Source organism: Odontesthes bonariensis, chromosome 12 (genome assembly GCF_027942865.1).
Source record: "Odontesthes bonariensis isolate fOdoBon6 chromosome 12, fOdoBon6.hap1, whole genome shotgun sequence".
Classification (NCBI taxonomy): Eukaryota; Metazoa; Chordata; class Actinopteri; order Atheriniformes; family Atherinopsidae; genus Odontesthes; species Odontesthes bonariensis.
In genome coordinates, this window is record NC_134517.1 from 21,977,595 (window position 1) to 22,005,007 (window position 27,413).

A 27,413-nucleotide genomic window follows, 5' to 3' on the forward strand; every position below is an offset into this window, starting at 1 on the left:
TTTTATCTGTTATCGGGGATAGCACTTCTCAATCAGAATCAGTATTTATGAATAAGCCAGGAAGTCACTAAAGAATCGTTAATTAAGTTAACAGTTTCAAAGAGCATTCTCATACGATAAATTGACAATCTTTTCTAAATATAGGTACATTCTGTCAGTGATTGTTCAAGTCGTGATCTGATAACAAATCTAATATTTTAGCATAAGCTTTCTGATCTGAGTTAATGTACAATGTACTATTTTTGTAGATTTCTCATAAATACAAAACAGCATTCGAGACTAAATCAGACATATTTGACGCCTCACCTTAAACCACAAATTTTTTAATTCAATTGGACAAATAATTAGCTTGATTAACTCTATCTGTAATTCCAAACTAATTATATTTGCACCTGAGTGAGCAACCATTGCTGTTTCAAAGAGGCATGAGGTTAGCACATCACCCCTCTGCCTTATTATTACTTCTATGCTCATTTTCCAGCAATAAATAATACAATCCTGAATGCTGACTGGATTTAATCATTTGCAGGTAATATGTGTATGGGTCCTCAGAAAAAGTGTTGCATAAATTGATTAAAATCTTGTTACTCTGCTTAATTAGCTAATATGTACGAAAAACAGATTTAACTTGCGTAGACAAGTTCACAGGAATGTAACATGCTTGATACAAGGGGATGGGGATCCCTACCCGTGGTTTCCAGACTTGCAGCATGTTAGGAGCTTAGAGAGGTAGAGATAGCGTAAGCAGGACCACCAACGAATAAGATTCACAAGTTGGTGCATCAAGATTGGGCTAAAAATATATATATGGACAGATGAAATGAGCCTGTCCCCTGATGGAGGAAATGGATGCATGTGTGCTGGATCTTTAATGAACACAGGGAACAGCTTTCCCTCAGATGGTTGGAGGAAGAGAAGTGGTATGAGTTGCTAACATCGAGAATGAGAAAGTTGAACCTTATTTGGACTGAAGATGGACTGAGATTGGAGCAGAGTTTAGGAAACTAGTAAAACTCACTAGTTTCTGGTCGGAACATTTAATTAAGTTTTTGGATTAACTGACAGCATATCATTTGTTAAATCGAATCATTCCCGAGGAAAACAATTTGGCCAATAACTGTGCACAAAATGTAACTAATGAGAAATTGGAGTGAGTCATTAAAACAAGGCAATGACATATAGAAAATGAATTAGTAAATTGTTAAAATACATATTAAATGAAGACATGGCAAGTGATAGCAATGCATTAAATGATCATCTAAAACTCATAAATAAGCTAGATAAAAATAAATGGATGGAATACATATTAGCGAAATATTAGAACATTTGTATAGAAAAACGGTTGTTGTAATTTGGTAAGTAGTAATAAATAATAACCAACAGACAATGGAAAAGACACTGAAATAGTGACCTTTGATGATGGACAAACTTTGGAACAATCTCTATCACGGTGGTAAATATAATTACCAAAAGTATTTTTTCAGTGCCATGGTTGAAACATTCAAGTTGTACCACTAAATGTTATTGCAAATGCAAAAACCTTACCAAAATGACCCAAACACTGAGTGCTCTATCATGGAACAAGCCAACAAAAAGAAAGTGTCCTCATTACAATCTGAACATGGAGTTTAACACGTGATTAAATTAAGACAGAAATGATGTCAATGAATGGGGAACTGGAACTTCTCTAGCAGGCCTGCGTGGGCACCTCTGAGAACAAAAGAATCACTGAGCTATTGAACTGTTACCCCTGAGAGTTGCTAGGTCTGAATACTTGCTTTTCAATCCTTAAAACAATACACCCCGTGATATCCTATTCACCAGATGTATCTATATTCTATCAACATAAATTATCAATCATAAGAGTCAAAATATTCAAGCTTGAGGTTAACAATTGTTTCCACCTCTGCCTCTGTATCAATTTAGTATTCGGCATATAGAGGAAATCTAGCAGAGGAATATGCTCGGTATGTGGTCCCTATGAAGTGACTCCTCGTCCTCATGTCTCTTTGGAGGAGGACTTGAGACCTCTAGCGTCTAACTCTCTCCTGCTTTGAAGTAAATCACACTATTTCACCTACGGCAGCTACTTTTAAGTTCTCTATGTCTTTCTTATTCTTATCTGCAGTCATTGTTTGCTGATCTGTGGCATGAGAGACTAAACCAGGCGAGCCCAGTTCTCGCCCTACAAGCTCCTAATCCCATTATCCACTTTCACTGTGGACAGGAATTCGGGATCAGGCTCAGGCACCGACTCTGCACGCTCTCGGGAGTAAACACAACTGGCAAGACATCAAGACTCTCAGTCAAGGGCAGCTTCAGCAAACTCCTTTATAATGAAGATTAAGCAATGCCAAAGTCAGTATTTCTCCAGTAAACAGGAGACCTTTTGCTCTGTCATGTGCTGCCATGAGAGCGTCTGGGTGAAATATCCATAGGACAGATTCAAGCTCACTAAATCTCTTCCATTGCTTTCTGTATCTTGTCTAACTATTGCTTGTATAAAATGTAGGAAAAATAACTTATGCAACCTTCTTTAAATACAAAATATAGAAAACTGTTCCTATGTCATCTAATGTCAGGATTAAATTAATATATTGTTTATTTATTTAATCATTGGTTTAATTAGAAGGACAGAAAAGTAAGATGGACTGAATGGGACTTATTAATCTAAGGTTAGTCAGCACAATCACTCCTGAAGAATTAGTCACACTCCTCCGGCTTCTCTTTAATCACATACTGTAATGTTCATATTGCGTCTCATCTTCAGCTCTATGCCTGAGCCTAAGAAGATGAGACGCTGCCCCCTACTGGACAGCCAAAAGAAAGCCAGCACTCAATCAATCACTGCCACCTGAAACGGCCTCAGCATCCATAAGGAGCAACACGGTTTATCACCACAGTATGTTTATCACCACAGTATGTTTATCACCACAGTATGTTTATCACCACAGTATGTTGTTTCTTCTGCCAAAAATACATTTCGATAAACTTACTTGGTTTTGGTTTTGCAGCCCACTTCCTGCTCCTCTTGAATCAGAGCTGCTAACTGCTGACGGAGTGCCACATCTTTGCCGTGGGCCTGCTTGATGAACGGGTGCTCCAGTAGGTGGGTCACAGATGGACGCGCTTCAAAATCCTTTATCAGACACCTCACAAGCAGAAAACATCATATTTACTTTGTCTGTGCTCACTTTCAGAAAACAAAAGAAAAACTCAAAGACAGATCATCAATTACCAATCTCCGGATTAGAATAATCACCTGAACATTGCAGCTGGCTGGATCTAGGCTTGATCAGCTCTGAGTCACACATACAACAGAGAGCGCCTTGCAAGTGTTTTTAAGTCTGGGTCACTATCTCTGTCTGAGCACCCCATCGTCACTATCACCATGGCTCCGAGCGCTGCTATGGCTCAGCAGTGAGTCCTATCTGTGATGTGCAGTGTTTGGAGCCAGGTGATGTTGCTTTGTGATATCAGTCCATGGCTATACTTCAGTCATTTAGCTGCTGATCTAAAAATCTCCCCTAAAAATGACTCGACCCGACACTGAAAAACCAGAACGCCACATTTTTGGCTTTCTTTTCTACATTGTGAGACAGAAGACTTGAAATTGCTCTCCGACTTCAGTGGTGCATCTGTCAAGTATGCACGCTTGTACTGTTCATTTACGTGCTCAGCTAAAGGCTTACAGCATCTCAATGTGTGCGTTAGCATTACAACGCCAACAACCGCAGGGAAGAGGTAAGATAGGAGAAAAACACCAATCTAGTTCCTACAACCTAATCTACACTGAAATTCTGTTTCTTTTATCAGTCTGAAAGTTAATTCCATGAATTCATTAGCGTCAGGACATTAAGCAGAGGTTGCTGCTATTAGCAGGGCTCTGCTGCCGGGATGCCAAACAGCGGGCCACTTTGTCACTGAAGTCAGTGCTTTGGCTGCCCAAGTGCAGACACCAGTGATGGATTTATTGTCCCCAACCCCCCCTCTTCTACCCCAGTTCCCCCTACACACACACACACACACACACACACACACACACACACACACACACACACACACACACACACACACAGGCCTGACAGAACTGAAAAGGCTTCACAAACAGCCTGCAAAGCTTGATAACATTGTCCAGCCTCCCCACATTGAACTCTGGTGGGCTTTGTTTGAGTAGATTTATGCTGATATGATATCACACAATCCATTAAACCAGATTACAGAGCTGCAATCCAAAAAGTGTCCAATGAAGAAATGCTACATCTGCGCTGTAGAAGGTATAAAAAAGCAAAAAAAAAAAAAAAATACCACTACAACATGTTTGCTTTAAAGTGGAAATCTGCCTTCACTGCCCTGACCAATCAAGACTTAAATGACTCAACAAAAAAAAAAGCCAACGCTCCCTAACAGAAGATGGTATGTTGTGTTTTTTTTCCCCAATCGCTCCTTCTCCACAATAGCTAACATAAATGTTAGCCAGAAACTGTGCCTGGACAAACAATTTCACAAATAAATTGAATTGTATTTTCTCATTACAGCTCAGGCTCACACACCTCTCTGCAGGAGATATTAAGGTTGTATATTCCAAACAGCCATTACAAACCTCCCCTGACATTATTAGCTTTGCACAGTGGAGCTAATGATAAGTTACCTGGGCCTCAGATAGAACTGATAACTCAGGTGAATTAGTCTGTTCTTGTATGGCAGATTTACACAAATGAAAGTCAATGAAGACAAAGACAAGAGGGTTGATAGAAGCTGGCAATAAAATGTCAGTTTCAGTTCCAGCTATGTTTATATGTGCATTCCTGCCTCACTGATGTTCAATGGAGTCTTGTCGAAACAGCTTTAATACATATAAACCTAACATTAAACAGCATTTTCGGTTTTTATTTCAGATTCTCGACAAATATTTATCAGCTAGATTTTTGCACTTTTATAAAATACTAATGTTGCATCTCTTCCTCCCTGAAAAGAAAAACCTCTTTCCTGCCATCTCTCTATCTCTAAATCTTTTGTTGAAGGTGGACTATCCTGCCTCAAAGTTTTAACATTGCACTGAGCATTTATTGCTAAAATATATTCAGATATATTTGAATCTCAAGAGATTTGTAGGACTTGCTTCCAATTCCAAGCTTTTCTGTACAATTATGATATACATACATGTGCTATCTTAAATATCTGCAAACATACCCAAAAGCAAAGCCTTTCCTATTTCAGGTCAAGTGTTTAGACCAAAATAGCTGACCTTTTGATTGAGCCACCCACTCTTTTAGTTCCTCTGGCCCCCAGTTTTCGGAGTAAAATATTTTGCATGTATATGTGTACAACCCTCACAGATAGGCAGCAGCTCAACAGCAGCTAAATGCTTGTAAGCAGCCTGAGACACAGCACTGCTTTTAAATAAGCGTGTCAATTCTCCATGATCACACAGAATAATGCTGTCAAACCTCTTTACTATCATCAATAAGTGTTTATTGATGATAGAAAAGAGATTTGCCATGCATAATATGATGAGCCATAGAGCTGTGACAGTGTTATTTCAGCTCAAATATTTCCATCTGCAGTGTGCCTTCACACGCACGCACGCACACACGCACACACACACACACACACACACACACACACACACACACACACACACACACCAGCTTTCCAAGAAAACCTTAAGTGTCAAAGAAGGCAAAGGCTGACAGGTTGAAGTTGGAGGACACTTACTGGCTGATAAAATGGCTGAAACTTCTGCACCATTGCTCTGGACATCGCAATGTGGGCGAGGGATTTCTGAAACAGACCCACAACAAAGACATGAGACACAGAGACCACAATGAAAGCATTTAGATTACAGGATAATTGCTGTAACATGGAAAGACTGTGAGCACGTCTCCTGGGTTATTTGACAAATGATTGCTGGCAAGCAAAGTGCAACCATCAGACTCCTGTCAGAGTTTCTGCTCTGAGGACGGGCTGGTCGGGGTCCAGGTCTGTGGCAGCTACAGAAAAAGTGACAAATGATAACTGCTCCTCGACTGTCTGGCAGCAAGCATCTGCCATTGGGAGCCAAAAGTTATGGGAGCTAGTTATACCTCTGTCAGCAGCATTTACGGAGGCCATCTGTAATGAGGCTAACACTTTTCAAGAGCGCATGATGACAGGAGGCAGGGCTGTATGAGGAACCAAGGCTGGGTACAGTCATCTTTACAAGGAGCTGTCAGTCTGACAGCTAGAGGCTGGGCCTTATGTCACTGTCAGACAAATGGTGGCACACCAGATCGATCATTTATTAACTGCTTTAATGAGTTCACAAAACTGTCAGGGGAGTAGAATAAGAAAATTCAAGAAAATAAGGGAGGGGGGGGGTCGACTTGGGTGAGAAAAAAAGTTTCATTCAGTTCATGACAAACAAACAAGAGGAGGCAGTTAAAAATTAAACAGCTACAAGAGATACAAGAGGGGGATGTTAGGGTAGGAGATCTGCCATTTTCTACAGCACTAAGTTAGCAGAGTCAATGATTATAATTCAGACAGGCAATCCTTTCCAAAGTGCAGATCAAAGCCAGTAAGTGACTGTTTCAATGCAACCTCTAATATGAGCCTGCAGACACGTTCTCGCCTTGATGTTGTACCATACTGCTTATACATTACAGAGTCAATATAGCAGTGCAGTGCTGATAACACTGTCAAGTGCGCTCATTGTACTTAGCAAATTCAGGCCGTCACTTATTTATTTTTTTTTTTCTTTAAGTATTTGTGTGAGTGCTGGCTCATATTGTAAACACAAATGGCTTATTCAAATTCAGGTCCATGCAGATCTCGCTCTGTCAGGCGTTCCTCGGTGTGGATTGAGGCAAAATCTGAGAGGTGTCAACAGTTCATGAAAGCTGTAACTAAACCATAAGAAGACAAAAATCAGCCTGTGCAACATCCTTTACGCGCATAATTTTACATTTCTACATTTGTGACGCCTTGAGTTCCCAAGCAGTTCTTAAAATCAAGCTGTACTTCATTTAGAGTCGTCAGTGCTCGCTTAAGAAGTTCTTAAAACCTTTAAATATAACATTTTTACACTCACTGCAAATACAGAAATATTCCCTTTGTCAGACAAAGTTTTGCTTGTGACAAAGAAGGCTGGTGTTAAGCAAACCTGCAATTCAGAAATGTTGATAGTAAAGTTTATGCCAGGATTCCAAGCCATCACTGACTTCCTTCAAATTCTGAAGCATTCAATGATCAAGGAGTTATTTTGTGGAAATTAAATGTTTTGATTAACCTGTTCTCCTGTTTCACCGTCTTTGTACAAGAAGAGGTTTAGACATATTATTTTTATTTAGATTTTTTGTAAACGACCAGACCAAAGACCACAAGGGTTTCTGCCGTACCCATAAATGTATTTTATGAATAGCCAGAAGCTGCTTGTAACAAATTGTAATTTTAATGACAAAGGGGCTTATCTGCATGAGAGCTGTAAACTCCTGTAGTTTATGACCCCTTGCTACCAATCAGTGGTTTGATGTGAACACACAACGCCTTTAAAACTCCCAAACGTAAGAGAAGTATGTCGCCAAGTACGAACAATGCAAATATCTTGTCATGCAAACTTGACTTACCTGCTCTAAATAGTCAGCTGATTGATTCAAAAGGGTCAGAATTCAAGGAAGCTGTTCTTTCTCTGTTCAAAGTTTGCTATATCTGCAACATTAAGGTATTGTATACAGCAATGTCGTTAAGTAAATTAAGAAAAGCTTGGACAACAAAAGAGGCCTTTCAGGCTTGTCAGGAGCACTGTCTTCTGTGAGAGAGAACAAGCTCCTTTGATGCGGACTGTGGGCTTTGTAACTCTTCAGTCCTTTGACATCCACAAGAAACTTATTATGTGGCATTATGAGGCCACAGAGGTCTGTCAATTTTCTGTGAGGCGACGAATCAAAGTGAAAATAAACCCACGGTGGGATTTCAATTTGTGACCTGAAAGATCAGATAAATGGTTGTTGAGAAAAGTGAAAAACTGACAGAGATACAGGCATAAAGAGAGGCTCCTACATTTCTAAATAAGATAATAAGCAGAACACCACAGTCGCTGACACTGGTTTCTGAAAAAAGGAAACTCAGTGGCCTTTATATAAGCTTACCAGAGACTGAGCACAAGCATGCAAAATAAAGACTTGTTCAGCGAATGGACCACACACTTGAAATTTCAGCCCATCCATCACCGCAGCCACAGCACATTCATTCTTTCAGCATACATGCATGAACAACCGAACACTACTGCAACATTTATCATGTCCTACGTCGCCAGTGCTGCAGTCCAGGACACCACAGAGAGCTGTAAGATAACTGCATCAAAGGTGGAGATAGTACAGTCTTTTACTCATGATTGGAAAGTCATCCAACCAGTCAATGTCACACTGAATCATAAGATCTGACTCATTTCTACAGTAGCAATGAAATGCTCGATCTGAGGAGATCTAATGGGGCACAGTATCAACATTACATATCAACATTATATCTTGTATATATTTATATATATCGCATCATTATTATTATCATTATAGAAAATCTGACAGGATTTCTATTGTGATCATCTAGATGTAAAATGTTTCCTTTTCTTTGAGTCACTGAGGGATGTAAAGTCCAGTCAGAGATTTAGGGATGACAACGTCTAATGCTTAATTTGTTTAAGTGTGTATCCACAGGGATACATTCAATGTTTTACAAAGCCTAGCATCCATACTGCTGCAGCATTTTAAGGCCCCTAAATCAGATACCCCAGTTTAGTTTGAAAACTCTCTTTTGGAAACAATGACACAAACACTAAGATTGGCTTTGTGACTTGGCCGTACCAGTCACTGCTTGTCCTCCCTCTGTTCATCGTAACCTTGTCATGTGACCCTTTTCCAGAAGAGAACATAACACAAGCCCTTACAAGTTGTCAAAATAACATAGATGACAAATTACAGACTTGACTGATTTTGACATCGATACTGGATGCTATTATGTGGTTCATTCTTTATCTTATCAAGCTACAGTACTTCCTGCTTCCTATATGCACAGGATGCTAGCTGTTAGTTGAGAAATACACATGTGGAGCAGAGGTATCAGTGAAAGCTCATAAATATCATGTTTTATTACATCCCAAGATATGTTGGAATGGATGGTAATTATTTCAAATTTTTTGAGAACAGTTTGAGAAATAAGAAGGTTTTGTTGTCAATATAGCCTATGACTTCAGCTCTTAACTAAATATGATAAATATTATTCCTGGGTTAGCATGTTAACATGCTGACACAGGTATGGCTCTTGGTCTTGGTTGATGAAGAAAGACTTTTGAATAACTCTGCGATTATTCTTGTGAATATAATCATTCTACTTACAAGTGAAACCTAATTTCTAAATACCAAACTCTTAAAAGATTTAATTTTGGGTGAAAAAAAAAGACCAGAAGATGTGTTGATGCCATTGTTGTGTGAAGTGAATTTTACCGATTGAAATGTTGGTGGTAACTGACAATAGAATTTGTTGAATATAAAATTCATTCTGCTGCTCTCTTTGCTGCAGAGTAATGCCTTCTTTTGGGATATTTGAAGACGACACGAGCCAGCAAAGCAGCAAGTTTAAAGTGCAACCCTGCTAGTGGTAGGCGGCCTTACCCGGAGCTGTCTATTAATGTAGCTAAGCTCCGTTAATTTTTACAGTATACGTTCCCATTATGAGGGCTGCTTCGATTCGTGCTCTTACTCGAATATGCACGGTCCTTTGTCCACCAGACAAATCAATGCACATCGCACAGTATGTGTAACACACAACCTGAGCTGTCTAACAGCTGACCACACCAAGGCTGGCAGCCATGTTGTTGGCCAGGACAAAACTTATAGTATGAGAATTTTAACAACATTTTTTTAGTCTGAAAACAGAGAAGAGTTTTACCATCACTGGTAAAATTGTAACTGCATTATTTTTGATGATGTAATCAAACTATTGACATTACTTTTTATAGTGTTAACAGTGTACCTAGTAACCTGCACCCTGTTACATTACAAACGCTGCTGATCCCCCTCACCTTTTGCTGTTCTGCACCACAGGCTATAACTCTGTTTTTTCCATGAGAGCAGTCCCTCAGCTGCAGACAAGTCTGGATCTCTCTCCTTAAGCCTCATGATTTCATTAGCCCTTGTTGCCTCTGACAAGCCATCATTTACTCCACCTTCTATCTTGCTTGTTCTGGTCTATGCTCAGACATGTACACGCACCGTTTTATATGTGGACAATGTCGACAGGGATCTGGACGAATAAACTCAACCTTGGCCGTCTTTGCCAGCTGTCTCTAACCTTTACAACACGTTTTACACACTCTGGCTTTGGCTTTACATGGACATCGCGATGCTGAACGGCATACAGAACACTGGCTCAAGCAGTTGACCTCTCTGCATATACAATTTCAGAGTAGATCTTTGTCTGGAGTATCTCTGTAATTAATTTTACAGTTGACGATTTTACAACTTTTCCCTCTGACATGCTCCATTACCTTCATTCATGATCACCATGAGCGTCACATATCTGTCATGCACACTGCAAGACACTCAATTACTTTTAATTATGCCAAAGAGAAGGTGATTGTGCAAAAAATAATAATAAATCACAAGAAACCCCCCAGATTCAACTTAAAAATAAAAACAGCTGTGATCTCCCTGATATGTCAACATAAGCATGAAGCGACAGTATGCCACAACTCATTAAGCATGTGATATTCTGAAGCACAAACAGACCACGCATCAAGGTGACCCTAATTCATCGAGCTCATCAGCGTCCCCTCTGACAGGCATCAGAGCTTCTCTTATCGTTTATGGCCGGCTGGGATGAGAATGGTTTCCACCTGTGCAGATTACCCGCGACACAACTAAAACAGTGACATAATAGTCATTTGCTGCCAGCCTCAGGAGGCAAAGTGGCGATAGTGCTCCCTGTTTATTTGGCCCTTTCCAAAGGAGCTATTATAACTTCACTTTGACAAGAGAGGCTGTCCAGCAGCAAATACAAGAAAAACTATGACATGGTGCACAGCTTGCTTTATTTGTCTTGTATTCTACTATCTCGATGTGTTTCAGTGAAGAAGACCGATATAGCTCATGATACGGACAAGATTTACAACATGACGGTGAAACCTTTAGTCTGGAAAGACATTACTGTGTGCAACTGTAAAATATCAGAATGATGAAAATGCTCATTGCATGTTTTAGTGCAAACATGGGTTTCATAAAGCACGTACCACCCAAGGACATACCTCAGGAAAAGCTCCTCTGGCGATGGTGTGTGATGTATTAAAGGGGAAAAAAAATAAATCTAAAACTCTGCAATCATCAAAACCTGCGAGGATGAATATCTCAGGTTTCATCATGAATCACTTGAACTGCCACCAAAGTCCCAAAGGTGAAACACATTTCCTTATTTAGAAAGTAATTCATTCAGGAGTCATGCGAGCGTTTCCTCCTGATTTTGTAAGGTGTGCTGTAAGGGATGGGGGAAATACATTAGAGATAAATGACATGTTAACAGAATCGTTTCATGGCTCTACACATTCACTGTGATTTATATCGCGGCCAAAAAAAACCTTTTAGGTCCCAGTTCAAAGCAAAAAGAATATATTTGGATTGAATCAGAGAGAGAGGTGGTTCGGGGTTAAAGATATACTTCATACTCTATCAGCATCCGAGTTATCAACAAGTCAAAGAGTCAAGAAGAATCCGATGCTGATGAGGTAAATGCACATGACCCATCTTACTATACACATGCTGTTTGATAAGTAAACAAGGCTGCAGCTCCACAGAAACCACTTCTACTTCCAGATACCTATTTGAATAATCCCCAGGAAACAAAAATATGTAAAAGCCTGAGAAAATTCTACCAATAAATCCTGCCATCAGCCAGCCCTTCGTTCTACATTCTGGGTGAAATTTGGTGCTGATGAAATGCTACATTAGCTTGCGTAATTCCTGCCACACACGGCATGCTTCTCTGTCTTGGCAGGAAGGAGATAATATTGTGACGGGGAGGAGGTGACAGCCTCATCTCTCTCAATGTGAATGGAGCTAATCACTAATGCAAATTGCAATCAGAAGGGCATATCTCTAGCTAACTGAGAGATAATTGCACGATTGTGCTGATAACAGAAGGTCAACCGTGTCTAGCCACCATGATCATGAGATACACACTGTTTCCAACAGCGAATCTTTTTACAAGCTAAAAATTTTAAGGCAATCTTCTTCTTTTTTTCTTTTCAACCTAAAAAATTTCAACCTAATTCAGACAGGAATAATGAAAATGCAATGACACCAAGAAGAAAAGATCGAACCAGAATATTTGCTTTCTGCTGAACTGAATTTTAAGTCAAATTGGAAAACAAAGCCAGCTATTTCTCCTTTTATCAACCCTAATGTCTTCTCATTGTCCTCCTGACAGAGGGGGAAGGTGATATTTGAGCGTCTTTGTGTGAGCTGCCTCCAGCTGTGTGATAGGAGCGCCCTCTACTGGACTCACCGCGGGATCTTGAAGAGGGCTTTAACTGGATGCATCTCAGACAGGGGGGGATCTCCGTCTGCCAGCTCGATGGCGGTGATGCCGAGAGACCACACATCACAGCGGGCATCGTAAGAGTAGTCATACTGCTGCTCACAGGCTATGACCTGGCCACGAAACGCAAGAGGGAAAAGCATGCGAGTAAATCAAATAGTGAGGTAAGATTGAATGCATTTTTAGCAGCAGAGGAGCAGAATTGTGTCAAATTCTTGTGATATTCTTGAATAGAATCCTCCTAAAAAGCATCATGAAGCTTTTTGTTCATTCTTCGTCCCACTCAGTTTGCTTAAAAAGCCGGCAGAGTTTATTTAAAGCCTTTTAAAGCTGGGGTAGTTCAGTTCCTCTTTTCTACGGTCAATAATTATAACTGACATTACATTTTACAGCTGAGTTTATTCTAATTGCCCCTGAGGTCCCTCCTGACCAGCCCAATCACGGCACCTCATTTCTGCCAAAACTGTAAGCCGCTGGGCCTCAGACTCCCAGCTATTAACCTTGAGGCAACCTCAAGAGCTGCTCCCGGGGAGGAGAATAGGAGGGGAATACACAATGACACAGAGGAGAGAGTCACACTGAAATAACCGAGTCGCTCATTCCCCCCCCCTCTCTCTCTATAACGAATAAAGACCTTGCTCATTTAAAAGAGTCCATCAGTCACTACAACACGTGTGCATGTGTTAGTGCTGCTCCCTTAGAGATGAACATGTGTGTGTCAACTCTGACCTCAGGAGCCATCCAAAACGGTGTCCCAACTGATGTGTTCCTTCGCAATCGTGCACTCGTTAGCTGAGCTGAAACACCTACATTTTGAAATTAAAATTGAAATTAAAATTCAGTTAACTATTACAGCAATTCATTTGTAATTGTAATATGGTTCCCAGTGTAAATTTCCTACTAGAAAAAGTCAGGTTTATAGCAGATGCTAAATGTTGGAATTAATCAATAAATGCTGGCACACAATTTAGTGTGGCAACCTGCCAAGCAGTAACAATAATGGGCTATAATCATTTCAAATTATGTAGGACAGATTTTTATCAGCGTGAGTCCACTTCATCTCCATGACACAGAGGACATAAACATGCCTGAGGGCGACTCAAAGTCATTTGCAATAGCAGCTTTCTTTTAATATGCAAAGGATCAAATAATGCAATTTAAATGAGCAATAATAGCCTTGGGTTAAGGCTACGGTCCATGAAATAAAAAGATGTTATGGTGAGCAGGGGACTAAAAAGTCTGGGAAACATCAAATGATTTATCCTGTGCTTATGTTCGCCATCCCAATCAGTGCATCAGGGCTGTGAGACACATGGCGAAAATAACTAATTTACCAAACAATGAACATCTGAGAGAAACCGGTTTGTCAACAATTTCTCTTTGAAGGGTAATTACCAAAATCAACCAGTTTAACTCCCCCATCAGTTGTGAGGAGGATGTTGTTGCCTTTGACGTCACGATGGATAATCCGGTTATTGTGCAAATGCTGGAGACCCTTTAAATTAGAGGATAAAAAACACAAGGTGCTGCACATGAATCATGTTCATAGTATTAGTCATCTGTATGTATTAGAGTAAGATACATCAAAGAAGTGAGCAATACAAACTGCATAGAAGAGCTCCCACAGCTGTTCAGAGGAGACCTTCATAACTGTTTTCATCCCACTGTCTCCCTAACATTTGCGGCTTTGCAGAGGGCCGACTTACCAATAGAGCACTGTATAAGATGTACGAGATGACGGGCTCCTGCAAACGCTGGCCGCGCATGATCAGGCTTTTGACGAGTTCTGTGACAGAGCCGCCGTTGCACAGCTGGGAGGGAGACAGAGAAACACCGGTGACTCGTCCATCACTCACCATGTTAGATTGTGATTCATAGGGAGGGCTAGCCCACACGTACAAGTTAGAGAAAGAAACAGCATCATATTTCAGCATGATAGCATCAACATTCCTGGAAGAGGGTTGCCATGGTAAAAAGAGGATACGACTTGTGTATATAGATTTGAATCATTTCCGTACATAAAAGAATAAAGCATTCACATGAGTGAGGTCTAATAACATCTTTAGACCTTCCGTTCCTATACGGTTTACCACACACATTTGCCAGCAGTCTTCTTTTCCCCCTCAATTCACTTCCCCACGCCATCAAAATAGTGATCTTTGATGCAAATTAGTTTTATTTGCCATCACTTTGAACAAACTGAGGTGCACGCCTAATAGCACATAATGAAATGCTTCCAGCTGATGCTAAAACATAGACAAAGACTTAGCTAACTCTCTTCAGCATGTGTTTTTACTTTTGCATTCAACCATCACACATTTGCAGTACTGCTCTCTGCGTTCATCGGGCACATAACATGTACAAAGCACGGCCAGCAACCATGCAGTACTACGCTCCACCCTTACAACATCATACACCAACTTAGTGTAAATCATCATATTGTAAGATGAAGATGTTTTTGTAAAGAATTAAATCATATTGAATGGTGAATTTCAGCTGTGACAGATTTAGTTGGCTTTGTATAGCCGTTTCCAGTGCTTATGCAAAGCGAACAGCTTGTGGCCTCAAATCGTAATGTTAAAGTCTTACACTCAACGGAAAACTGAACTTCCCAATACTTCCCAATATGTAAAATTAACAAGCGAGAATCCTTACCACTCATGTTTGCAAACAATAGAAAGACATACTATCTTACTACGTATATAACTGAGCACTGCTGTAAAGCAAACTGTCAAACAAATCAAGTATGCTGAAGCATGTCTGTGTAGACTCTCACTCATCCAGGTCTTTATAATATTTAGTGCTTGAACAGAGGACAACTGGAGAACGTTTGTGAAGAAGCCTTCAAGAATCAAGTGCAGCTGCCCTCTATTTAAGCACTTAGAATTGCTCTCCAGCATCTGAAATACTGCAAATAAGAAACATTATGAAGACCTCACCTCGAGTACCAGCCAGAGCTGTCCGCCGGATAACTTGTCTGACTTGTAAAACATGCCGTAAAACTTCACCACATTAGGGTGGTTGGACAGGGACCTCAGGATGTTGTATTCTGCCTCAATCTCCTCATCCACATCCTGTAAAAAGCACGAGTCAACAATCAAAAGTTTAAGCACAACCTTACAAAAGATGCAATATAGTGACACATTCAATTACAGGCATACTTAAACATATAAGGCGATGGTTCATTTTCAGTAACAGCAGAAAAACAGTGAATATGTTAACTTAAATTGGAAAATGAAAAAAGATGGGGTTAAAAAAAAAAATAACAAGAGGATGGGACAGGGTGTGCTGAACTATTTCTGAGCCGCTTTTCTATCAAAGTAAATCTCACAGGGAGGGAAGATCAACAGTCAGAGAGGCAGAATTTCTCTTCCTGGATGGCTGAGTGATAGTGTCAGCAGTCTAATCAGGGAGAGGAATGGGAGAGGAGGCAGCTTCATCTTCGTGGCCATCAGGGGAGCATCGTGGTTGATACCGCTGCCAGGATGGGGCTTGTTTCACGGACACAATCACAGGCTAGCCTCAGACCAAGTCTAACTGCCACAGAATGCTGCCAATACTGGGATTGCATTGTTCTTATCACACAGACAAATGAACAAATATACAGAAAGGATACACCCATACACACAGGAGCTACACTTTATGGTAAGCATGTACAAGACCAGACCCGCTGGAAAAAAATTCAAAACGGGACATCTTCAAATACATTACAGGGGAAACATCTTCATATACATCACAGGGGCAAGGACAATAGCATTAAGGTGGAGAGGAGAAAAAAAGAACTGCCAACATACTCTGTTTGTATAGCTCGAGTGCTGAGACAAGGTAAAATGAAAAATACAAAAGGTTTTAGTTTTTGCTTCTTTTCTTCTGCCATAATATAGGTACATCCGGCCAACTCACACATTAAGCAGAGTCCCAAAGAGGGCTGAGTACAGAAAATGAAAAAGCAAAGCACAGGCTGGAATAAGGCAATTAATAGGAATAGCTTTTTCATTCTAGAGAAATGGAAAGTACTTGATTTTCAGGTGAGGTGATGAGAACCCGAAATTGTTTGATTCCCTGTTCTACACTGATGGCGTAACCAGTGGCAGCGGCTGATGGAAAGAAAGGCATGAAATGAAACGACAAAGTTACTTTCTCACCTGATGGTGGTGCTGAGTATGAAAATTTAAGGTATCAGGAGTTAGATTGCCTGGCAATCTCTCCAAGAGCTGCTGATATCCTTTGGTCTTGAACAAAAACGTGTATAGCTTTTAATTAAAAAAATTTTGCACTTTTGTTTTAAACTACAGGATAGTTATTTTTTCTTCTACCTACCTGTCAGGTAAGCTGGGAATGACTGTTCTAAAGAGTGTCCTGATAAATTATACTCTCTTAAAACAAAACAAAACAAAAAACATTTGATATGATCAAGCTGTAGCTGGTTCTGCATGGCTCTTTTTCCAGGATGCAGACCCTAATGTTTTATTCAACAGACATCATGCAGTGGCCGCATGGGTTCTGATTTCTGCAAGGTCAAGAAAAGTAAACTTTTATCCGACTCACATTGATCGGGTCCAGTACTTTCACGGCTGCCTGACTGCTGTCCTTTTTGTTGGTCACTCTGTAGACTTTGCCATACGTTCCCTTACCAATGGTCTCAACTATATCCCAGTCACCCGACGGATCATCAAGGTTCTCCAGGCCAATCATGCTGGACTTGTAGGGATACAGTCCATAAAATGACCTCCTGAAGAATAAACACAATGTTTTTCGTTTTTCTTTAGACCATCTTTAAATGTTGTGTTGAAATGTTGTGATGTGTATAGTTTATGTAAACCAAAGGAAATGTTAATCCCTTTCTAATGCTTATTACTCTGTATGGCAAACAGAAAGCTTGTTGTGAGTGACTGAACAGCCACATAACGCAGGGGACATACTTACACAGTGTCAGAGCAAGACAGAAAGACACACTGTCTGCCACCTAGCTACAATGTATAAACTGTGCACAACCCACCGATCAGGAAAAGCGAACACAGAGAGCAGCAAATATCTTCCCCCAGGTGTCCCTGTTCAGCCAAGTGTAATGACCATATCCACCAGGGAGCCACTTTACAGGTTTAACAGGAACATTCAAAGCAAACGCATAGTCAGTAGCTGCAGGTGGAAATGACAGTACTTACATGGCAAATGTTATTTTCTTCTGACTCATCAGGGCTGAGAAAGGTTGCAAGTAAAAAGTCTCTAGTAAACATAATAGAACAACACCAATAGCAACTGCAAAAGCTTCCTCCGGAGGACGGGCAACAAGTGGCGTTTCACATAGACACTGAATTAGCCGTCTCCACAGGGACGTAGTCACTGCCGTGCCTGTTAAGAAGTGCAATCTTCTGAAGATCAATTGGATTGGTCAGAGATTAACTAACCTGAAGCGGTGAACCTTAACCACACTTCCAAAGAAGCAGCTTCATGAAATGATTATCATGCGAGTTTCTTTATGAATCCATTTACATGATCAGCAATAAAGACTCATAATGATCAACAGAGATGGAAAAAGCTGCTGGTTTATACGATTTAAAACAACATAAAAGTCCAACAATGCAGAGCTTTAACAGCTGAAACAACATGATGGATTAGGAATCCATGTTGCCACGTTGGAATGCATCCATCCCATTTTTATAAAATGACACCTATCCAGACGAACTTGATGGAGAGGGATGTTTGTTTTCAATCTCACGGCTGATCCTCTTGCCACAAACATGCTAATGCATCCCAGAGGTTGTGTAGCCCAGAGAGATGGAAAGCAGTTTCAATTCTTTGTTCTTTTTGGTGTTCAGCAAATTGTTGTGAAAAATGATGATTAACCTGGTTACAGGACAACAGATTTATGAATCTCTCTGCATGCAGTGTGAGCAACAGCATGCAAATGGATATTAGATGGATATTCTGTTGAGATCCTCACATATGCAGCACAGAGACACGACTGATATCCTTCTGTGCGTCCTTCGAGATGAAGCACGTTAAGGCACCAAAAGTTTACATCATGCATTTATATGAAAACATAGCAAATCACAACCAGTTTAAACAAGTCCCATCTTCAGACTAATAACCCATCACCAATTTCTAAAGGGTAATCGCCCATTTTGAGCCTGCTGTGAATAATGCATCATATATGCGTTATTGTACAACAGGATAAAAACACCTTTACTTCATATTTAGTATTGCTGTTCTGTTTTGTGACATAAACCCTGTGTGGAACACATCACCAGTCACTCGTTGTCAACACACTCTCACAAACTTTTGTAACAAGATGGCTCATATTCTTCCACGGCAGCTTTTTGTCTCCGGTTACCTGCAGCAGCGGATGTCTGCTCTAAAATATCAATATTTCCCTAAACCTTCAAAAAAGCCAATTACCGCAACTTTTTAGTCGCTAATGTGTATTACTGTAATGTAATGTAATTATGGAACTATTTGTGCAAAGCATTTAAAAAAAGCCCGAGCAAAATTACAACCAAACATTATTTCAGGTTACCAAGACACAAATAATCTCCTCTACTTTGGCTATTAATCATAAAAACATTTAGGCACAAGAGAAAATTTCAATTGCATGCTTCTATTCATTATTCATTCAAGATTTTACTTTTATTTTTTAAAAAAGAAGAAAAAACAAAAACACTCACACACATCAAGAAGCCCCAAGTGACAAATACCTGCTGCTGTGAAAGTGTCTGTCGGTGCCTCGCATCAAACTGCTCCGGACCAATTCAGCCAATCTATCAGGATTAATAATTTACTTGTAATCTGAAACCTGATCTGCAGTTGCATTAAATATTCAGGTGGCAGATGTAGCCACTCATAAAGGTGGCTGATATGAAGCATCTCACGTTGCAGGCAGGTAACCAGGAAATTCGTGATAGTTACAAGGTCACGTGACCTCTGTCTGGATCCTTTCAGCAAATAATGTACTTTACATATTCAGCTGCTGTGACTTCACATGTTTCTGCATTCAGACAACTTTTGAGACGTTCTCTCTCTTGTAAGTCACATGATCAGTATAAAAAAAAAAAAACATCACCTGACATCTTGTACCTATAGATGTAGGAGAGCTTATAAAGGAGCATGGGTCTGTCTTCTGTAACAATGCACTGTTCCACCAGAGCGGCCACAGCAACAAACAAATGTTGCTGTAGCAATGAGTTCTAATCCTCTGGGATTTAACAAAGAGCAGACGATATGGATCAGCTGGGGAGAGCTTAAACATAGCCCATCGTCTTCCAACATGAGTTAAAATGTCTGTACATGTTTCAGTGCATTAGTTTCCTGCATTAAAAAAAGGAAAACAAATAACCTTGCCCACCATCTTCTCATGTGCATCAACTGATTTTTGTGATAAAATAGACACAAGTTTTAAACCTAAGTTTACTGTAATAAGATGATTTAAAAAATGTGGGTTATGGGAGTTATTTTAATGAATGTTTGTGTTTCTTGTGTTTTGACACTTAAAAAAAAGCTCTTAGTGAGTTGAGCGGGTCCACAAGTGTTGGTCAGGAGCCCTTTGAAATAAATCATACATAAATTTAAGTGTTCAAACTCATTAGCTCAGTAAAAGCAGACCAAAGGACAAAAAAAAAGTCTTAATTAGGTTTACTTTCAGAATTGCATCTAATCACCTTCTTAACTATGGTCTTATTCCTGCATAACTCTAAAAAGTACAAAAGTGGTCTAAAATAGGGCTTTTAATCTTTGGCTGACCTGGTTTTAACTTATATGTCAAGCAGTTGTGTATAGCAGAGGAGGTGATGACCCAAATGCAGTCTAAACCCCTGGAGAGAGGCAGGTTGAGGAAATTAATAAACCCTTTTTAATTAATCTAAAACTGAAGGTGCTGCAATGGCAGTGAGTCTACAACATAAAAAGTTCAAAATGGCAAGTCTGGTAAAGAGATTCTATCTTGCCATAAGAAGGCAAACACACAACATGAAAAGATTAAATAAAAAGGAAAAAAATAAATATATATATATATATATATATATATACATACACGACAGTCTAATTATCCATCAATAGAATTTCTAATCAAGACAGTTCTGTAATATTTCTAGATAGCTGAGAAGCAGCGTAAACCCAGCTGTTTGTATAGATAGTGCTCTGAAGCACAGCTTAAGAACAGGACACCGCTGGTCCTCATCGGCAAGGCTCATGTTACTCTGTTTCCCATTCTGTGTGTCAGCACCACTGAGAGACAGAAGTCGTATCTGCCTGTGTCAAAATGCTGGTCAGCGTTCTGTGAAATAGCCATAGTCCTAATCTATGCAGTGTACAAACTACACACAGGGTCACTGAAGTTTGGGTAAAAAATATATATATAATAATAACAATTTTTTTTTTTTTAAATGTAATATTTGTGATAAATGCCCTCGGTGTTCTTCTTTTGCTCGCAAGCATTTTCATGTCTATCCACATAAGTATAGGTTTGAGGTGCTAACAGCTGTGGAGTATGTGACAAGCTGCAGAACATCTTTGTCACAAGAAACAGTGCGAAATGAAAGTGAGTAATCTTATTTTCTGCTTCCATCACACTCACACAATTCCACCCTCTCTGATAAAGCCTCATGGGAACTGCACTTGGTAAACCCTTTGGTAAGTCTGCAGAGAGAGAGAGAGAGAGAAAACTATAATCCCTTTTAAGGGGATATAAAGAGGCTTTGCAGTAAACCTCCACCAGCCACAAGCCTGGCCCGAAGCAGCGTGCCCTTGTTCTCACCGTCGATGACCTCACACGACCACTGACACACTCCCCCCCCACCAAACTTTAATCTTAGCAGTGCGCCTGGATGAAAACTCGGGACACCCAAAACATGAACCTAATTAACAACAAAAGCCAGCATCATCACAATCTATCTAAAAACCCTGGTAAGGAATTCATCTCCGTCATCTAATCACAAACACCACAGCTGGGCCACCACGATTGATGCAGTGCAGATACTGCACATGACAGTTACTGATTCTGTAACCGCAACAAAACTGACTGAGAGGCAATATTCCAACTCCATTCCTCTGTGTTTCGGCGTGCAAAACGCTCAATGCAAAGACCTTTGTAACAGTACGAACACAGCATTTTCTTATTCTTGCTTTTAATTGACCGTGTGTAACAGTGCAAGTCAACTACTATCAGACTATTAAACTGTCAGGGGATGGCAAAATATGCAATATTTGAAATTCCCAATAATCACTTTATTTCAAAATACCAAACAGAAGGGCTACTTTGCACTGAGAGTGTGCAGTCAGGCTCAACAGCTCTTTACCTAGAATCATTTCACAGCATTTTCAATGAAAAGAACTTTTCCAATGTCTTTAACGGTCTATATTACTTTAAATACTGACCTTAGCATATTTGTATGATTAAATTAAAGGATAACTATTTTAGCACAACTAATTCAATTATTGGTCATCACATTTATCAGCTTATCAGGCTCATTCATTTACTGTTTGCATTACCCGATTAGAAACGTGCAGGTGTAACTTTGAGTTATGAGACACAAATAACGTCAAATTAGAAATGTTGAGAAGTGAAACTTGATTCAAATTTTGTTGACCAAAGGCACTTTGTGCAGATAATTCTCTCACCGGCAACCACCTTCAAAACAAAGTCCTCTTACTGAAACATGCCCCTCACAGTTATTAGGTCATCATAAATGATCACATTAACATTATCAGTCTTTACATTGTGTCTCTTATGCAAAGCCCTCAATGGATATTTGCCGAGGTAATGCAGGTGGAGAACATACAGATCAAACAGAACAAAATAAGTGGAATATTTCACGCTGTAAAAATGACAGACTGGTGAAACATGAGAGAACAGCTTGAAAGTTTAGGTGTGTGCCTTTTCAGATGAGAGAAGAGATTTCCTACCTCGACATCGCTGCCTTCGTACTTCCATCTCGAACATCTGCAACACAAGGAAGGCTGTCAGTCATCAAATGACCTTTGCACTCTTCCATTTATGCAATATCTGTGGGCCAACAACACTTATAGTTTGATGTCACCACCACACCAGCTTTGCATATAGCTTACCGTCCATAGCAACATATCCGAAGTGATTTCTCCGTTTACCTGGTAAAGGACTTTAATTATTAACAGGACAGACACCTGAGCATGTTGTCCTGCAAACCGGAAGCAGTAATCCGACTGACCACTATCACCTTATACAGCCCTCATTAGTCTATTCATGTGGTGATGTTTCTGTAGCAGCAGTTTGAACCTACCTTCACACTGAGTGATGCAGGAAATATCCAGAGATGCTCGCCGGAGGACCCTCTGTATCACAAACATCTCCCAGCCTGAAACTTAGCTGAGTCTCGATGGGTTTTTGCCCGGTTAAAAATTCCTCCAGAGGTCCTCCTGCTACATCCTTTTTGTTTTTTCCTTTTCGCCTAATTAGCAGAAAACAGAGGCTTTGTGTTGCAATTGGTCATTATCCAGAGGGCCTCCCTTGTTTGTGAAGATCAAACCAATTATCCAGCAAATACCCAGTCACATGGGAGGGAAACTTCTCAGAGCACCAGGACTGGTTTTGATTAACTTGAAAAATACTTCACATTGGACCTGTCAAAGTTAAAGAATGTGTGGATAACAAAAATTGTGGCACTTTGTAGTTCAGAAATGTTCTAAGCAGAGAACCATTATAGTGTGACGACATTCAGGAAACAAGGGAGGAGACAGGTCAGTGTGTTTATATTTTATTCACATATTTTACATTTTGCATTAAATGTCCAAGTCATACTTCCTGGTCAAACTCAGGAAGTTTGAGTCAGCATCTACAGTAATGTACTGTATTCTCTCTTCATTCATACAGGAGAACACACAGAGGCTTTCAGATACAATTTACACCCATTACTCATTGGCTATTTGGTTGCGGTCATTTACAAAGTGGGTAATGTCAAAAAAAAAAAAAAAAAAAAAAAAAAAAAAAAAAAAAAAAAGAAGAAGAAAAGGAGAAACCTGACAGAGAAGCAGCATGCATGAATTCAAAAAGGAAGATTTCTCAAGTGCTGACTTGCTCTCCGATGATTCCACAGTGCAGCACGACGGAGCCCAGCATCTCCAACCATACAGCGGGGGGGGGGGGGGGGGGGGGGGTTGTTTCAGCTGCATGCCATTTATCACTCTGAAAAATTCATCTTTGCAGGCACGACCGAGTGAAATTTCCTCTTCTCCAGAAATAAAGATGATAATCAGAAAATTATGTAGCTAAGACACTTAAATAATGGTTGCTTAAACAATGTCATGCACAGTGTATAACGGATACTCAAGCCTGATAATCCTGTAATGTCGGAATGCAACTATACATCACAACTAGATGATGCACGAGAAAGAGATAGTCACAGTAAATTACTCTGTACTGCAGTTATGACTTGATAAAAGCATAAAAGGAGCAACCTTTTCTGACAGCACAGCAAGATCTATGAGGAGTACTGGCATTTCTTCTCACAAGCAAGTTTCATATCTTGAGAGAATACTCTGACAAACCTGATGTAATGTTTTTGTTCTCGCGTGGCGCTCAGTTTGCCAACGCAGCAGGACACCAAGTCTGTGACAATTCCTTAGAAGAAAAAAAATATTAATTAAGGTATCCGTGGAGCAGTGAAAATGAAGACTGGATGATTCAGACAGCCTGAAGCTGTGTTAAAGTTGGTGTTTGAGTTTATTCTTAACAACCAACCAGAGGCAAAAAGCCGTGAAAACGCAGCACTGCGAGACCTGAAGTGGGTGCAATGTGGCGACCGCAAACCTCCTTCCACGTTAAAATGAGTTTCAGTCAACATTCCCAGCCATCTATTGTAAACTCAAAGCACAACCTTAGAAAAAAAAAAAAAAAACTGAAGAAAATCCTCCACAAAAGTTAAAATTACTTAAACAAAGAGCAGCAGCATTTATTTAAATATCTAAAAATGTATTTTAAACAGCAAAAACAAAAGAAAAAAATTCCTGAGGATGGATTGCAACTAGACCCAAAAAGAGATTCTTTGCTCGTTCGCAAATAAAAACTCGTGTGTTGATGGGTGGACTTGTCCTGCTGACCGTCACGTGTCGGCGGGACAACGAGTGTCGATTGCAATGACATCGCTACACTCATCAGGAGCTTGAAACTCATGCCAGCACAGCAGAGCACATTTTGATAAATAAACGGGATATGCAATAACATCATCATAAATGGTGCAAAAAGTAATCAAACTCTGCAGGGACATTTAGCACATGATATATAAATTTATGTTTTTCTTTTAACCCAATAAATAAGACAGGCTTTAGTAGCCTGCTCAAAGCCAATTTAATTTCTGGGCGGAGTTGTGCTTTTTACTTTGATCTCACCCAATTCTGCATTTCCCTGTTGAAAACCACACAATTAATCACTTGAACACATACACACGTGTTAATCTTTTAGGCATGACTGTACACCAAACTTCACATAAACCAAAGCTGTGGCAGCAATACCCTCACAGGATGTTTGCGTTTATCACATCGAGAGTTCCCAGATATTTTTTGATAAAGGCAGACACAAGCCAGGAAATAAAAAGAAAGAATTCTCCATCTTGGGTTGTGTTTTTTTTTTTTTTTTCTTTCTTTTTTCTTTTTGAGGACTTTGGAAGATCTTAGAGTCCGTTATAGTGAGGCCCCCAACGCTTGTTGATGTGATCAAAGGTATGAGAAACCCACTGCTGCTCCAACACTCGATACCTCTCCTCACATAAGAAGAGAGGCTTGCCACGGCTGGAGGAAAACCGGAGGAAAACCAAAGAAAAACAAGAGTGAGGGGGATTTATTTACAGCAGCATCTAATATAAAGACATATTTTCTACATGCATTTCTCATAAAAATGTATCTATCTTGTTATGGTATAATAGTTGATTTTATAATGAGACAATATAATATAATATATCAAATGTTCCAGGTTTTAGTTTAATGTGATAACTGCCTGTAAGCACAATTAAATGAGGAGTATTCAAAGAGACAAGTACACCTAAAAAACACGTTTTTGTTATCTTAAATCTTTTTTCCAAGTTATGTGATAATGCTCCAAATAAAAAACATTTAAAAGCTTAAGTTGAAAGTATAAACCGGTTTCATGTTTTCTTTTTAAAAAAAACAAAATATGAAGTTCACTGCACAATATGTGTCACTCATGAGCGAGTGTTTTGGAACAGACCGTAAATCGCGATCCTCTTCTCCGTGAGCATCGAGGTAAACAGAGCCCCACAGACAGAAACGATGTCCACGGATGATGATGATGACCGAGGCATTTATCAATAGAAAGATGCCTGTAGCTGCGCCACAATGCTGGGAGTGCTACAAAGAGACAAGCAAATCAACTTTGAACTAACTGCCAACATCAACACGCAGCTTTGTAAAGGCAGCTGGAAATTAGGCGCCGTTTTGTCAACAGTTACAAAATGAGGTTGTACGTTCCCTCATGCGGCACGCTTTAAAATTCCCATGAAACAGCTAGTAGAGTGCACACTGAAGTGGCAACAGAGGCCCCTGCTTCGCTGAACAAGCCTACTTTGCTCTCATCGGACACCTCTACTGGTCTGAGCTGGCACGGCCCGCCATTTTTGTCAAGATTCGGCTAAAATGTGAAGATTGAGAAAAACGTTCAATTGTATTCAAAATCACTGTGTGATTATGAATAACTTTAAAAAATACAATTACCAACACCAACCAAATGACTTTCTCCATTATTGTGGCTCTATTCTTAATTTTGATTTGATTGACCTAAACAACAAAGTCTGTACCCAAGAACACAGAACTGAAATCCCATGAGGACTGTAAAGAGAACTAAAAAATGTGAAAGTGAAAAACTTACCAAAACACATTCACAGATTCCCTGCTGTTTGCAGCAGACGCCTTTGAGACAGACGAAAGCGCCACAAACGAGGCAGAGAGCAGGGTCTTTTGGCACCTTTTTGCAGGCTGTGCAGGCCTTTCTGTGGTAGTACTGGAAGATGATATTGTAATTGTCGGGTAGCTGGAGAAGGCGAGGGGCCGCCCACTGAGGATCTTGGACCAGCAAGGTCTACGGAGAAGAGAGACATTAGAGGTATGTAAAATATCTCCTTTTTTTAGCCGCCATGCAATCACTGTATACTAAGAAGGAGGTCATTCTATTTGGAGCACTTTCATGGTCTTCTCTAAATGTAAGATAGCACAGTTCATCGGCTTTTAAACCTTATAAACCTTTAAGAATTCATCCAGCTTCCACTGAATAAATCCAGCAGGTCTCTTCACGTCTTAGTTTTTATGGTGTCCTTCGCTTGGATACTAAAACACAATTTCCTACGTTAAGGATTTTGTCGACTCAATATAAATTGATATACAAGACGCCTCCTTTTTTCACCAAATGATGTACACCACCACAGATTACAGCAGTGCTAAAAAACAAGGGCACATGACATGCAGCCGGGTGTGCAGTCAGTCTTCCGAAAGACATTTGGAAAGCCACTGCAGCTATAGACCTTGTCAACCAAGGCTGAAACTAAATTCAAAATATCAACTACACTTTAAATGCAGGAACAATTCTTCACACTCTCTCAGGGCTTACAATATGCTCACATGCTTGACATCATCGTTTTCAAGTTGACCAAATTCCTAAACATACCAGTGATTGCTCAGCATGCATCTGACAGAGCCCTGTGACCTCAGCACACCACTGTGTCACCAAGTCAAAGGCGCTGACGGGCCACTCCAGACATGAGGCACTGTGCACGGCGTTGGAAGGCTGGGGGGCCGAAGGTAGCAGCCCTAAACACACAGCCAAGGATGAGAACTCATCTTCCTCCTGAGAGTGGACAAATAAGAAAACAACGAGT

The 27,413-nt window shown here is 40.1% G+C and overlaps 2 protein-coding genes across 3 annotated transcripts in view; both read right to left on the reverse strand.

Moving 5' to 3' along the window:
• myo3b (myosin IIIB) overlaps nucleotides 1–22,469 on the reverse strand; it is a 63,668-nt gene extending 41,199 nt beyond the window's left edge. Inside the window, exons 1-9 of the mRNA XM_075478519.1 lie at nucleotides 22,462–22,469; nucleotides 17,113–17,338; nucleotides 15,504–15,638; nucleotides 14,271–14,375; nucleotides 13,960–14,059; nucleotides 13,294–13,370; nucleotides 12,532–12,677; nucleotides 5,719–5,784; nucleotides 2,997–3,152 (exon numbers count right to left, since the gene is read on the reverse strand). Coding sequence (XP_075334634.1) covers nucleotides 2,997–3,152; nucleotides 5,719–5,784; nucleotides 12,532–12,677; nucleotides 13,294–13,370; nucleotides 13,960–14,059; nucleotides 14,271–14,375; nucleotides 15,504–15,638; nucleotides 17,113–17,338; nucleotides 22,462–22,469 — 1,019 coding nt within the window. The remainder of the gene's footprint in view (nucleotides 1–2,996; nucleotides 3,153–5,718; nucleotides 5,785–12,531; nucleotides 12,678–13,293; nucleotides 13,371–13,959; nucleotides 14,060–14,270; nucleotides 14,376–15,503; nucleotides 15,639–17,112; nucleotides 17,339–22,461) is intronic.
• A 1,027-nt stretch (nucleotides 22,470–23,496) lies between these two features.
• Nucleotides 23,497–27,413, reverse strand: part of ubr3 (ubiquitin protein ligase E3 component n-recognin 3) — a 40,103-nt gene continuing 36,186 nt past the window's right edge. For both annotated transcript variants that reach the window (XM_075479692.1, XM_075479694.1), the window contains 4 exons: nucleotides 27,203–27,382; nucleotides 26,411–26,620; nucleotides 25,754–25,893; nucleotides 23,497–25,317 (listed from right to left, as the gene is read on the reverse strand). In XM_075479692.1, the coding sequence (XP_075335807.1) occupies nucleotides 25,200–25,317; nucleotides 25,754–25,893; nucleotides 26,411–26,620; nucleotides 27,203–27,382 (648 nt within the window). In that variant the 3' untranslated portion in view covers nucleotides 23,497–25,199. The remainder of the gene's footprint in view (nucleotides 25,318–25,753; nucleotides 25,894–26,410; nucleotides 26,621–27,202; nucleotides 27,383–27,413) is intronic.